This window comes from Leptopilina boulardi, unplaced genomic scaffold (genome assembly GCF_019393585.1).
Source record: "Leptopilina boulardi isolate dan_hultmark-lab unplaced genomic scaffold, ZJU_Lbou_2.1 LbouV2_368, whole genome shotgun sequence".
Taxonomy (NCBI): Eukaryota; Metazoa; Arthropoda; class Insecta; order Hymenoptera; family Figitidae; genus Leptopilina; species Leptopilina boulardi.
In genome coordinates, this window is record NW_026137938.1 from 296,095 (window position 1) to 310,070 (window position 13,976).

At 27.9% G+C, this 13,976-nt stretch overlaps 1 protein-coding gene across 5 annotated transcripts in view; it reads right to left on the bottom strand.

Annotated features, from left to right (window-relative positions):
* The window catches only part of LOC127287260 (paired box protein Pax-5), a 185,608-nt gene that overhangs the window by 14,878 nt on the left and 156,754 nt on the right, over nt 1-13,976 (bottom strand). For all 5 annotated transcript variants that reach the window (XM_051314096.1, XM_051314095.1, XM_051314094.1 and 2 more), the window contains one exon: nt 1,183-1,268. In XM_051314096.1, coding sequence (XP_051170053.1) covers nt 1,183-1,268 — 86 coding nt within the window. The remainder of the gene's footprint in view (nt 1-1,182; nt 1,269-13,976) is intronic.

Genomic DNA, 13,976 nt, shown 5'->3' on the forward strand with positions numbered 1-13,976 from the left:
GAAGAAGATTTAAGGGTTAAAACAACACCCCCCCCCCATACATATTGGTTAAAAACCCATAAAAATCAAACTTTTCTCCCCAAAAAATTAAATATAAAGGTTTTTGGGGTCTCGCTGATTACAAATCTGAGGTCGGATTTCCAAAATTTAAAATGGTGAATCGAATTATTAAAAAATCTATTGATTTTTACGAAATTTGGTATAATTTAGTATCTAGAAGTTTTTCGGGTCGCTGCGATGAATTTGACGCAACGTTATAAAATTGAAAATAGTGAAAATTTGACATCACATAATAATAAGGGAATATTAGTTTATAATTTTCTCAAAAACTTTACAATATATTTTTGACAAATATCTTTTTTCTGAATATTGAATACGTCATTTAAAATTTTATAAATATAACGTTAAATTCGTGATCATCGACCCAAGAAACCCCTAAATACAAAGTTTATAAAAATCAAAACATCTTTTTTTATAAATCTCTCTGCTATTTTGAATGACATTTTGCAATTTTGTAAATCTGAAGTCAAATTCGTATAATCAAAGACCCAAAAAAAAACCCTAAAAGTTCCATAAAAATCAATAAATTTTTTAATAATTCAGTTCGACATTTTGGATCCGTCAATTTGAATTTTGGAAATCTAATATCAAATTCGTAATCAGCTGTCCCAATAACCTTTTTATTGAAGTTTTAAAGAAATTTATAATTTATTTATTTATTTATTATAATAATGTAACATAGATAGAAATTATCTTTTTACATGGGGTTGTATCTCTATAAACAGAAAGCTCTTAACTTTACTAGACCCTTTACAAAATAAAACAATTTCTTTACATCCTGGATATTTTCAATCAAAAGAATTTCTCGGAGTGTTTTATTTCGCTTGCATTTTTACATTCATTGTAAGTTTTAAAAAAAGTAGTTTAATTTAATATCTACAAGCATTTTTTATATATTTTTTAGGGTTTTTGAAAAATATATAATTAATGACTTGGTAATTCAATAATCAAAATTTATAGAAAATGTAAAATTATTGTTAAAATAATGCTTCCTTTTTAAAAATAAGAAATTTTTGAAATATATATTTTTAGTAAATGTGAATTCTAGTTTTTATATATATATATGTATGTATATAAATTTTAAATAAAATGTTAATTTATAAATTGAAAAAAATTACTTACGTTAGAATAAAGTTGATCTCCATTGTAAGTACCTCTTTGTCTTTTAAGTTCCTCATCAGTGTGATCACTTAATTCACGATTTTCTTCTAAAACAATATGAAATTTTTGTAAATAAATGTACAGTAAAAAATTTATTTTACATTATCAAAATATTATGAGCAAATTTTTAATATCAATACATTTATATAAATATCACAAATAACATACAAACAAAAAAAGGGATGACATTTTGATAAATAATAATTAAAAGTAATAATTTTAACTTTGTTTTTGTAAAATCATAATTAAAATCGCATATATTCATACAAAAATAGAGTCAGTTGGGGTAAATGGGGACAAAATCGCTATTTTTAACAAATTACGTAAGTTTCTTCCTTTAAAAGGTAATATTTGCGGGTTTAGTTTTTTTAAGTTGTTATTTACATTCCCAGGATTAATTTTATGCAGCAGAAAAAAATTTAGATGAGCTTTAAACGCATGAAACTGACTGTCCCCATTTACCCCAAAATTTAGAAAATTTCATAAAATTTGGGGTTAATGGGGACACAGCATAGTTTCTAAGAAACTTTATAAAAAAAGTTTCCTTAAGTATATTACTGTATTAAGGGATGCAAAAACTTGAAAAAAATTTGTAGTAGATATATAATAGTTGAACTAATTGAAATTTTTTTATTTTTTTGTCTCGCATTTGAAAAAAACAGACTTAAAAATAATACCAAATTTTTTTCTTATTCCTTATGACTCCCATAACATAAATTCAGTTGAATTTTTAATTTTTGTTAATTTGGTTAATAATGACAAGCTATCCCCATTTACCCCAAAAATTTGAAAACTCAGGGTAAATGGGGACAGCTTGTTATTATTAACCAAATTAACAAAAATAAAAAATTCAAGTGAATTTCTGTTATGGAAGTCATAACGAATAAGAAAAAATTTCAGTATGATTTTTAAGTCTGTTTTCTTTGAAATGCGAGATAAAATACTGAAACAGTTTGACTTTGATTTTCAAGTTTTTCTGCATTGAGCGATAACTTTTTTTATCTTGCTGCCAATTGTCAAAATAAAAACTTGGCAATACTCAAAACCTCTTGCAGGTGATCTGAGGTTAAAATATTGACGTTGAACTTCATTTTAAAACTGTAAATTAAGCTTCAACACCTCTTGTCCCCATTTACCCCAAATGACACTAAGCAGTTTTATCAATTAAATTTTTTTATAATTTTCTTATCGTTAATATTGACAATTATAATTTTTGGAAAGTCAAATTTTGAAAATTAAAAATTTTAACAATTTTTTACTTTTGGAAATTGGAATTTTGGAAATTTGAACTTTTGGTAATTCTAGTTTTTAACAAATCTGAAACTTTTGGAAAACTCGAACTTTGGAAAATTAAACTTTTAGGATTTCTACCTTTTAACAATTCTATAACAATAACAATAATTATTTTTTAGACGAATTTTCATTTTTCGAATTAATATTTGTCAAAATTTCTTTTTTAAAGGATTTTTAATTAACAGAATTGTTAGGCAGATGAATTTTTATTTGGTAGAATTCTTAAGGCGTCGAATTTCTATTTGTCCGAAATTGCAAATGGCCGAACAAATAATCGACATAAAGATTTTGGCACAATTTTTAAATTTCACTAATCAAAAGTTATCATGAAAATCGTGATTGGTGGAATTTAATGATCGCGCCAAAATCTTTCTGTCGATTGTTTATTCGACTATTTGCAATTTCGGACAAATAAAAATTCGGCGTTTTAAGAATTATGCACAAAAAAAAAATTCGATATACATAAGAATTCTGTTAAGTAAAAATTTGTTAATTATAAAAATAAAAATTTATCAAAAAATATAATTATATCTAATAAAATTCCTTAAAATGAAAATTTTTACTAATGATTATTATGGGATAATCATGCGCTCCTTTTTAGAAATTTGAACTTTTGGAAATATGAATTTTTAACAACTTTACACTGTTCGAAATTTCTGTCGGAATTTTTTGTAAATAGCAACTGAAGTTTTATGCTGTTACGTGTTACTAAAAATTTGTTATCATTTCGGAATTTTTCGATGTACGTATTAATTAACATAAAAATTCAGTTGCGTGTACGAAAATTTTGTTACAGTTTCGTAATTCTGATGATTGTTGTTGAATAAAATTTTAGTAATATACGTAACTAAAAATTCAGTACATTAATAATATTTTCAGTGATATTTATATAGTATAACTGTCATGGCTGGCATGCTCTTATTGACAAGTTTATTAATTAATTTATTCACTGCACTGAATATTAAGATATTTAAAATACTTTTATTATAAATTTTAAGAAAGAGAGAAGCGAAAACTTATAAATTGCGAGCAATTAAATAAGAAAAAATTTATTTCGAAATAAAATGAAATACACTAACCTTTATTTATGTTTATCACATAAGATTTAAGTTAAGTTCACAATCACAACACTTGAAAATTTTTAATTATTTTTATGGTTCAAATAATTATCAATAATTTATTTATTATAAATGAACAAAATTTAAGTAATGCACGCTTGATAAATATTTCTAATGCGTTGTCAATTAATGCAATTAATAATTTCCTATTACACAATATTATAATCGACATATATGACATTTGTAAACAAACAGGGTTGGGAAACAAGAGCCCAAAATATTTTCGTCCAAAGCAGAGTTGGGTAGGATTCTGTTTCACGTTTATGGAAAACGCACATGTAATTTTGAAATAGGGAAAATCTGAATAATTAATTATGTTTTAATAGTTTTGTTAAAAATAATTTGAACTGTAAAAATAATGAAAAAAATTCAAATGTTGCGATCTTTGTTCAGACAAATGATAATTCTATTAATTAGAAATTCTGATAAGAGTATCGAACGTTGTCTTGATCAAAAACATGAAAAACTATAGTCTGTTTCACGTTCACCTCTTAATTGCAATGTTTTAACTAATGAAATTTAATGTTTAATGTTAAAATTAAATGTTTAATTATAATTTAAATTTAATGTTTCAATCAGTGAAACTAAACTATACTTTTATAAACAGGTTGAGAACCTTTTCGTGATAACTGAGCGCTCATAGCGAGAATTTGGAAAATGCATACACATTCTGAAAATTATTGTTGGACATAATTTCAATCCTACCCAACTCTGCTTTGGACGAACATATTTTGAGCTCTTGTTTCCCAACCCTGTTTGTTTACAAATGTCATATATGTCGATTATAATATTATGTAATTGGAAATTATTAATTGCATTAATTGACAACGCATTAGAAATATTTATCAAGCGTGCATTACTTAAATTTTGTTCATTTATAATAAATAAATTATTGATAATTATTTGAACCATAAAAATAATTAAAAATTTTCAAGTGTTGTGATTGTGAACTTAACTTAAATCTTATGTGATAAATATAAATAAAGGTTAGTGTATTTCATTTTATTTCGAAATAAATTTTTTCTTATTTAATTGCTCGCAATTTATAAGTTTTCGCTTCTCTCTTTCTTAAAATTCATAATAAAAGTATTTTTAATATCTAAATATTCAGTGTAGTGAATAAATTAATTAATGAACTTGTCAATAAGAGCATGCCAGCCATGACAGTTATACTTTGATACCAATTCAGGTATCAAAAAATGATCCCATATTCTGGATCATTTCTTGAAAATGATCCAAATATTTCGATCAATTTGATACCTTATATCGAATCTAAACGTTGCATTCCAAAATGATACCATCAAGTTTACAGTGTTGTCTCGAAAAAATAGTGTATTAGGATTAAATAACGAATTATTTGTATTAAATAAATTCATTTATTCAATTCAATTAATTATTTAATTGAACCAAATAAAAAGTATTTGAACCAATTAAATATTTTTCAAATAATTTGAAGTATTTCAATCAAAGAAATTTTTTTTTCAGTGTGTGTAGCTATTTTTTGTTTACTTTATCTTATACAATAAATATATATGGTTTGAAATCTCTTAAAACTAAATCTTTAGTATAAATATATATATATATATATATACTTATTTCCCATAACTCAATACTTTGTAGAGTAATTGAAATTTAATATTTATTTTTAGAAAGTTATATATCCAAGTTTAAAATTTTATTCAATTAAATTTCTCTATCACATATATGGATAATAAAATAATCTCAGATATTGCATAAGTAGATTTAATGTTTGCATATTTATATGTATATAAAAATATTTACAAGTTCTGGTTGGTATATAGTGATCAGAATGACCACGAATCAAGACACAAATTAAACATGTCTGAAACTCTGAACTTAATTGAATCTGTCGCTGAACGTTTGCAAAGAGTGTGTTTTGCAAGAGAAAGGGTCAGTGCATGGCATTGATAGATAGAGAAACAATTTCGATTCCATTATACGTCTTTATTATCTTGCGTACGTACCAGTGGTTTAATATAGAAACTGGCACCAGGGACGATTGCTAGATAGAAAAGTGGAATGAGGGAACAGAATGAAGTGAAGAGGAGGGATGATGTTTTCAACATATACAGTGGGATGGTGGGGGAGTGAGAGAGAGAAAGAAAGAGGTCAAACAGGAAAGGATGACCAAACATAGTTACCCAAACGTACAGGGGGGGCTTCTCGAATAATTAAATGACCTTCCGGAGTAGATAGGAGAGGGGGGAGGGGTGCGAGCATAGGGCTCGTTAAACCTCACTGTCAAGTCGCGATTGTCCAACTAGCTGCTGGTCAGAGCATTTGCCCGACAGGGTTGTTCCACAATTGCTATAAAACTCGTTTCAGGCTCGTAACCGAACGAGAGTTAGAACGTTTGAATTTTACGATTAAATCGGTTCTAATGAATCTTCGACGAACTATCTTTTTCAGTATAGTATTTTCGGCTTTTTTAGAGTAAAAAAAACATTTTAAAAAATATGTACATTTATTTCCCAACAGTTCATTTTTTGCAAAAAAAAATTTTCTATATTAACACTGATCGAGGTTTTAGAAGCGGATAATAAAAATTAAAATCAATTTTTGGCGGGAAAACATCTTCTGTTTGTTTTTGTGATTTCACATATAAATATATTCTGCGCAGGTTTTCTCGAAAATTTTGACAACTCAAAAATAGTAAAAGGTTTTGTTATCATGTGCCAGAGTATATTAATAATTTTTTTAAAAAATTGTATTTTTGGGATTACTAAAATCATATAAAGTCACATAACCTTAAAATAAAAATCTCACCTTAATGTTTTTTTGATATACTCTTTTTTATTTATAAAATTATGACTGTCATATATATTTATTAAGGAACAAAAATAACATTATAAGGGTAGGCCTTAAAAAAAGAGCAGCAAATAGAATAATTCGCTTTACTCGAAAGAGCTCCATATATATATATGCCCCCGCGCGCGTCGTTATTCAAAAGCAATTGAGTCAATGTTAAGCAGTACAATACACTGAAAATAATGGACTTTAGGGTGAATCTGTTTCTAGTGCTCACCCTAGAACCTAGAAAGTAGGGAGAATATAGCGTCAATAGAACCTGAAGCTACATGGGGTAATTTTGAACAGCTGTAACATGAGTAATAAGTTGGAATCTCTAAATCGAATATATTATATATAAAAAGGGTCAAATATATATATATATATATTTTTTTTTGTCCAAAAAAAGGCATTAACAAAAAATTAACATCAAAATAACATTTTAAATCTGAATTAGTGTTTTTGAAATAATAATTCACAAAAATAAGAATTATATATTTTTCAATAGTCATAAAAAATTGTTATAAACAAATTATATGGTAACAATAATTGAAGGTGGAAAAAGACGTCTTTTATAAAAAACTAACATTGTTGGGTATTTGAATTTATACCAATTCTTGCGCCACTTATATTACAGCGCCACAAAACCTTTTTTTGTAATGTCAGTTACAGTGTTGCCAACTTAGTGGTTTTTCCACTAAATTTAGTAAGATTTTGGTCTTTCAGTAACATTTTTAGGGTACGGTCACACTATCTCATGCATGCAGAAACATTTGGCCGGTCACACTTCAACGAAATCTAGTGAATGTTTAGTAACTTTCTACTAATTTTCCAAAAATATCGATTGTAACTAGAAAGTTACTAAACATTCACTATAGATTTCGTTAAAGTGTGACCGGCCAAATGTTTCTGCATGCATGCACAGTCACAGTGAGTTTCTGTATGAGATAGTGTGACCGTACTCTGAGTGGGAGAAATATTTGAAGGCGCACTCACACCTGAGCTTGGCATGGTAACCTGCAGGCAGACAGAAAGGTGTCAGAGCGCCTTTAGTAGGAAATTTAGTATCTTTTTTTAGTGTTTTCACCTAAATGTCATTTTTCCTACGTAAATTGTATCTTAAGTATTAACCCTTTCGTGCTCCGGGAAATCCATCGGTTGAATTTTTATGAAACTTGTTACTCGGAGGTTTTTGGGGTCGCTGATTACAAATCTGGTGTTACTTTTTCAAAATTCAAAATGGCGGAACCAAGATGGCGGATATATTTTTTTAAATTACGAATCTGATATTGGTAATTTGTATTGATTTTTAATTTTCCTCTTCGCCATATTGGATCCGACATTTTAAATTTTGAAAACCTTAAATCAGATACGAAATCAGCTACCCCGAAAACCCCCGAGTAACAATTTTTAAGCGAATATGAGCAATTTTAAAAAAAGGGTTTTTTATCAATATTATACCTATTGTTTATAAGAATTATAATTGTACTATGTTATTTACCATTTTTTTCTACAAAGTAGTAATAGCAGTGAACAAAACAAGCCAGCGTATTTGTTAATTCGTTCAAATTTATAAGAGTTATGTCAAATTTTGTAGGTGGTACATATATGTACCGGAGGCGCGAAAGGGTTAAAAATACGGCCACTCTAAGTATGAACTATTCAACTGAATTTGATTTGCAGTACTGATAAAGATTGAGTGAATTTGCAGCCTCAGCCAATCAAAATTATAGTCGAGCCCTGCACTGCTTAGTACAGTTTATTCCTGCAGGGTGGCCACCGACCGGGAAAACCGGGAATTAGCCTGGAATTTTGTGTACCGGGAAAAAGCCTGGAAATAGCCAGGAATTTTAACTAAAACCGGGAATTTTAACTGCCTTCGTTTATATTCTATTAAATTTGTTAAAGCAAAATTTTTTAGTATTTTAAAAAAGCGCGCACTTTTTAAAGCTTGTTTAAAACAGGTAAAAAAACATATGCGAGTTGCGCAGTATTGTCGACGCAATTTCACTGTAAGTGATAACGCCAGACTACATAACTTTTACTTTATCTATGGCTGATATATGTTTACATATAGGGACACTTGTATTCTCTTATTTCCGTCGCTATAAACAAATAACTTATGATTTTATTTTGAAACAAAAGTCAATCTATTTTATAGTTTATATAAGCATATGATTTCTTAAGTCTTATTGTAAGTATTTATTTTATTAATAATTTCAGTGTCAAAAATAATATCTAAATTTATAATTTAACCTGAAACTTGTCACAGTTTTATCATGTTTTTAATAAGAAAAATTCTGTGTAACATTAAAATTAATTGATTTGATAATTAATTATAAATAAATTAATAATCTTAATTATTTTTCTACAAACAATGAAATATTTAGGACATTTATTTTCAGAACGATGGCGCCGAAAGGTAAATGTACTTTTCAGTCCGATTGGTTATTTCAGCTAGAGTTTAAATCTTGGGTTGAGAAAGTTCCTAACAATGTGTTCAATGCTCGTTGTAAATTGTGCAATGTTGAGTTTAATTTAAGTAGCATGGGTAGACAGTCTCTTGTTAGTCATGCAAATGTCAAAAAACATATACAAAAGATGAACAATGCTAATGAATCTACGCCAATAAATAAATTTATGATTATTCAAGCAAACACATCTTCAAATGAAAAAGTTTTTTCAAAACCAACGATTCAAAATGCACCTGAAATCGATTCAGTTTTAACATCTTCTCAACGAACGTTTTGCAGCATTAGTACTCAAACTGACATGAGTAAATCAATTTCGGGAAGTCGAGACATAAAAAAACATTTTAATCAGGAAGACGTTACCAGATCCGAAATATTATGGAGTTTAGAAACTGTTATAACCCATAAATCTATGCGAACAGTTGGTAAAGATGTCACTCTTTTTCCATTGATGTTTCCTGACAGCGAAATTGCAAAAAAAATTCTATTGCAAAGGACTAAAGTGGAATATACCCTACTGTATGGCATAGCACCGTATTTCAAACAAAATCTTTTAGAAATTTTGAAAACATGTTCTCGCGTTGTGGTTGGTTTCGATGAAGCCTTAAATAAAATATCTCAGAGAACGCAAATGGATATAAATGTAAGATTTTGGGATGACAGCAGCAATGAAGTTTGTACTCGATACTACACCTCAACATTTTTAGGCAGTTGCAAAGCTTCAGATTTATTGGACGCATTTAAGGAATCTAAAATTTCTAAAAGATCTTCAATTATATTTAGAAACAAATGAAATTGTCACAAAATTATTAAATCTTGGAGTTTGTGGTCTACATCTTGAAAATGGTGCTTTTAAAACTGCTATAACTGCGACAGATTGGGAAATAGTGTCATTTTTAAGATCTCTGTATACTTTTTTCAAGGACGTTCCAGCCCGAAGAGCACTGTACACCAAATGTACAAATTCTCGAACTTTTCCCTTGAAATTTTGTACTACACGTTGGTTAGAAAATTCTGACGTTTCAACGAGAGCAATTGAATTACTTCCCGATTTGAAAAAATTTGTAAATCACTTGGAAAAAAGCAAATTGGAGCGTTTTGTTGAACCTTCTAAAATTAAACCAACCGTTGATGTTTTTTTGAAAGAAAATCTACTTCCTTTAAAAAAAGTGGATTTAGGATTCGAAGCGTACAGTCAAATAAAAAAATGTAAAGGTTTGACGGAACTTGACATTTTGAAATTTCGAAAAGAATGCAGACTAGCGTTACAAAAATGCATTGCTAAAATTATGGAACGTTCGCCTTTAAAAAACGGACTTAGCAAAGCAATCACTTGTTTAGCTCCCGCAATCGCTGTTCTAGAGGAGGGAACAGTCGGAAAAACAAGAATGAAGACACTTTTAAGCATTTTGTACGAACACAATTGGATACTCAGTAGTACCGCAGATAAAGCAGCACATCAATATAATCTGGTGTCTTCGAATTCTGTTGCTGCAAGTAGGATGTGCAATTTTAAAAGAAGGGAACAACGTCTGGATCACTTTTGGTTTGATTTAATGAAAATTGTGCCGGAAGATTGTGAAGAATTAAAAACTGTAATTAAAACAACTTTGATTTTGTCACACGGAAACGCCAACGTCGAAAGAGGATTTTCTGTCAATAAACAGTGTCTTGTTGAAAATATGGAAGAAGAAACACTTGTGGCTCACAGACTAATCTACGATACCCTAAATTCTCTGGGTGGTCTGGAAAATTTGTTTATTACAAGAAGTCTTATTACTTCAGTACGTGACGCTCATTCACGTTATGTTAAAGCCTTAAAAGAGAAAAACAAATTAAACACTCAAGAAAAAGAACAAAAAAATAAACGAAAAATGAAAACTCAAAAAATTAAAGAGCTTTCTACAAAAAAACAGAAGCTCTTAGAAGATACACGAAAAGAAATCGAAACAATTGATGCAGAATTGAAAAATTTAACGTAGAATGAGACTGTTTTAGAAGAAAATTGTTCATTTTTTGTTTTTTGATTATATATTAGATTTCATGGCGTATTTATTACAAATTTATGTTCTGTTTGTACAAAAAGCATATTATTGTAAAAAAATTTAGTAATCGTTATGTAAAGTACATAAAAATGTTTTATTACATTCATTAAGATTTAAAAGCACTATGTTAAATTCCAAAGATTAACATTAAATATATTTTTAATTCAAAGCATTCTTAATTTCACATTACTCACTTAGTTTATTACATTTAATATTATAAAATTTAAAACAAACTTAGATCTTTTGAAGAATTTATAACTTTTTTTTACAAGTTATATATTAAATATAAATGTAAATTTTTCAGCAGCTAAAGACAATTCAAATCATCAATAAAACCAGTGGATTAATAATTTACAAGTTCAATTTAAAGCTACTAAAGAACAACCGGGAAAAAACTCATTTTCTCCTGGAAAACCGGGAAATAGCCGGGAATTTTTTTTTTAAGTTTGAGTGGCCACCCTGATTCCTGAAGTAATTTTTGTCAGTTGGAGTTTTTAATATATTTTTAATTAAAATAAGTGAATTATCTAATTAAATATTATCAAGGGAATTTTTTTTAATATAGTTAAAAATGTTTAATTTAAATTTATAAATGTGTACGTCCGCATCGAGGTCCGCATGAAAAGGGACCATTTTAGTTTCTTTCATAAGAGCGATATTTGCATTAATGTTCACGCAAAAATAATCCTTATTGTAATCGACAAAGTGTTCCCTTTTCATGCGGACGTACACAAATAATAATTTAAAAATAATAGATAAAAATTAATTTTGATTAAAAAAACATTCTAACTAAACATAAAAACATTGAATTTAACTCTTACAGTTTTTTGTTTTCTAAACATTTTGTTCTATTAAAAGCATTTTAAATATGAGCGCCCTTGTTTTACCAATCAAAGAGTTGAAGTAGCGCAAGCGCAGTTTTTGTACGGTGATGGTTGTTGGCATCTTTGACTTGAGGCCGTATCCTGCACTGTGGAAATAATTCCCTACTTTATTACGGACTATTTTTTTCCGTATATATAAAATTTTATTTCTGCTAAATAATTTTTTTTTATTTAAACAAATAAAAAGTTATGCGACAAATATATTTTTTATATCATGTAAATAAATTTTGTTTCAAATAAATAACAATAACATAAAACAACAAACGATATTTTAAGTTTGATTCTAAGAGCTTTTAGAAATTTAAAAAAAATTCCTGTTAGAGGATAACAGTTTTTTTTATTGATTTAGAAATTTTGAAATTTATATAAATGACAAATGCTCTCCATATACATATACATATAAAAGCAGATATAAATCTTTTCCTGTTGTTTTCAATATTTTTATTTCATATATATTTTTGACCGTATATGCATTTTGCGGAAGTCACTACTCAAAATGTGAGAGCGAATCATTTCGAACTTGAAAAGGGAGACACGTGAGCTGACACGTGACAGGAATATTTTCGGGCAGCGAGACTATTCACGTAGCGCAGCGGAATGAATGAGAGCACGTGCAATGTGACATTTGACTGATGACCCTACGAAGTATAAATTTGTGTTTCTAATCCTGGACCATTTGCGTCTTGTAACTTAAGTCAGGTTATGAAATCAATTCGATTACGATTGGATCCATGACAAATTTCGAAAAAATGAGCACACTTTGAATATTACAAGCTATTTTGCATTTAAAAACATATATATAGTATTATCTACAATAATCATAAATAGTACTATTCACAAAAACAACCTGGATTAGTTGTGCCAACCAAATCATTTTGTAATAACAACCAAAATATTATTCTTACAACCAAAAATGATCAACTGAACGATTTTGGGAGCACATGAATTTCCCATAAAAATCATTAATTGTCAGTTAATCGAATTTAATAATTTAACATATATAATCTAAAATCATTCATTGAATTATGAAGCAGATTCTAAAACTGTTTTGTTTGTTGCTTGAGTTTGATCACTAAGACAAGCATTGTTTTTACTTTTTTGTTTTATTCGCGACTATATATTATAATAGAAATATTTTTTCATTAACCCCTTAACTGCTGATGACGACAATTTGACGCACAAAATTGTCGTCATCGTAGTTAAGGGGTATTAACTATAACTTTTTTTTTGTTTCAGATATCCATGCAGTTACGAGAAAGAAACATCGCTTAAAAAACTGTTTTTTTTATGAAAACCAAATAGGAATTTTATAATTATTACAATTCTTTTGGCAGTACTGTTTTCAAAATAAGACCAAACGGATAATTGTAAGTTTGTACTTTAGAAAATCAAATCGTAAGATGTCATTATTTTCAAAATTGAAAATATGACGCATGTTCACTGGGTACGTAAAGCATGTTTTTTATTTTATACATATACCATAACCGCATAGAAGAAAAATTAAAGGTGCATGTTGGTAAAATTTTTAGTAATATAAATATTAGGATTAAAGTAGGTTGCATGTAGGTATATAAATATAGTAGGTTTAATAAAACATCAAAACAGATTTAGTGTATTAGGATGAAAGAAAGTTTAATGTCTGTGCAAATAATATATTTAATAAAGAATCAAACTAGGTATAGTGTAATATTAAAGAGATTTAATGTAGAATCATAATAGATTTAATGTAGAATCATAGTAGATTTAATGAAGAATCAAAGTAAATTTAGTGTAGAATTAAATAAGGTTTAATGTAGGATTAAAGTAGATTTAACAATGGTTTAATGTAGTATCAAAGTAGGTGTAATGCAGGATCAAAGTAGGTTTAATGTATAATCAAAGTAGAATTAAAGTATGTAATTCTCATTCAATCGAATTTTATTTGATTCGAATTTTTAAATGGCAGAAATTCCAATTCACAGAATTTTAATTTTTCCGATTTTTTATTTGGGCGAATTTTTAATTAATAGAATTTTTTATGACGCCAAATTTTCATTTATCCGAAATTACAAATGGCTGAAAAAACAATATCGACAAAAAGATTTCTGCGCAATTTTTAAAATTGTCCAATCACGATTTTCTTAATAATTTCTAATT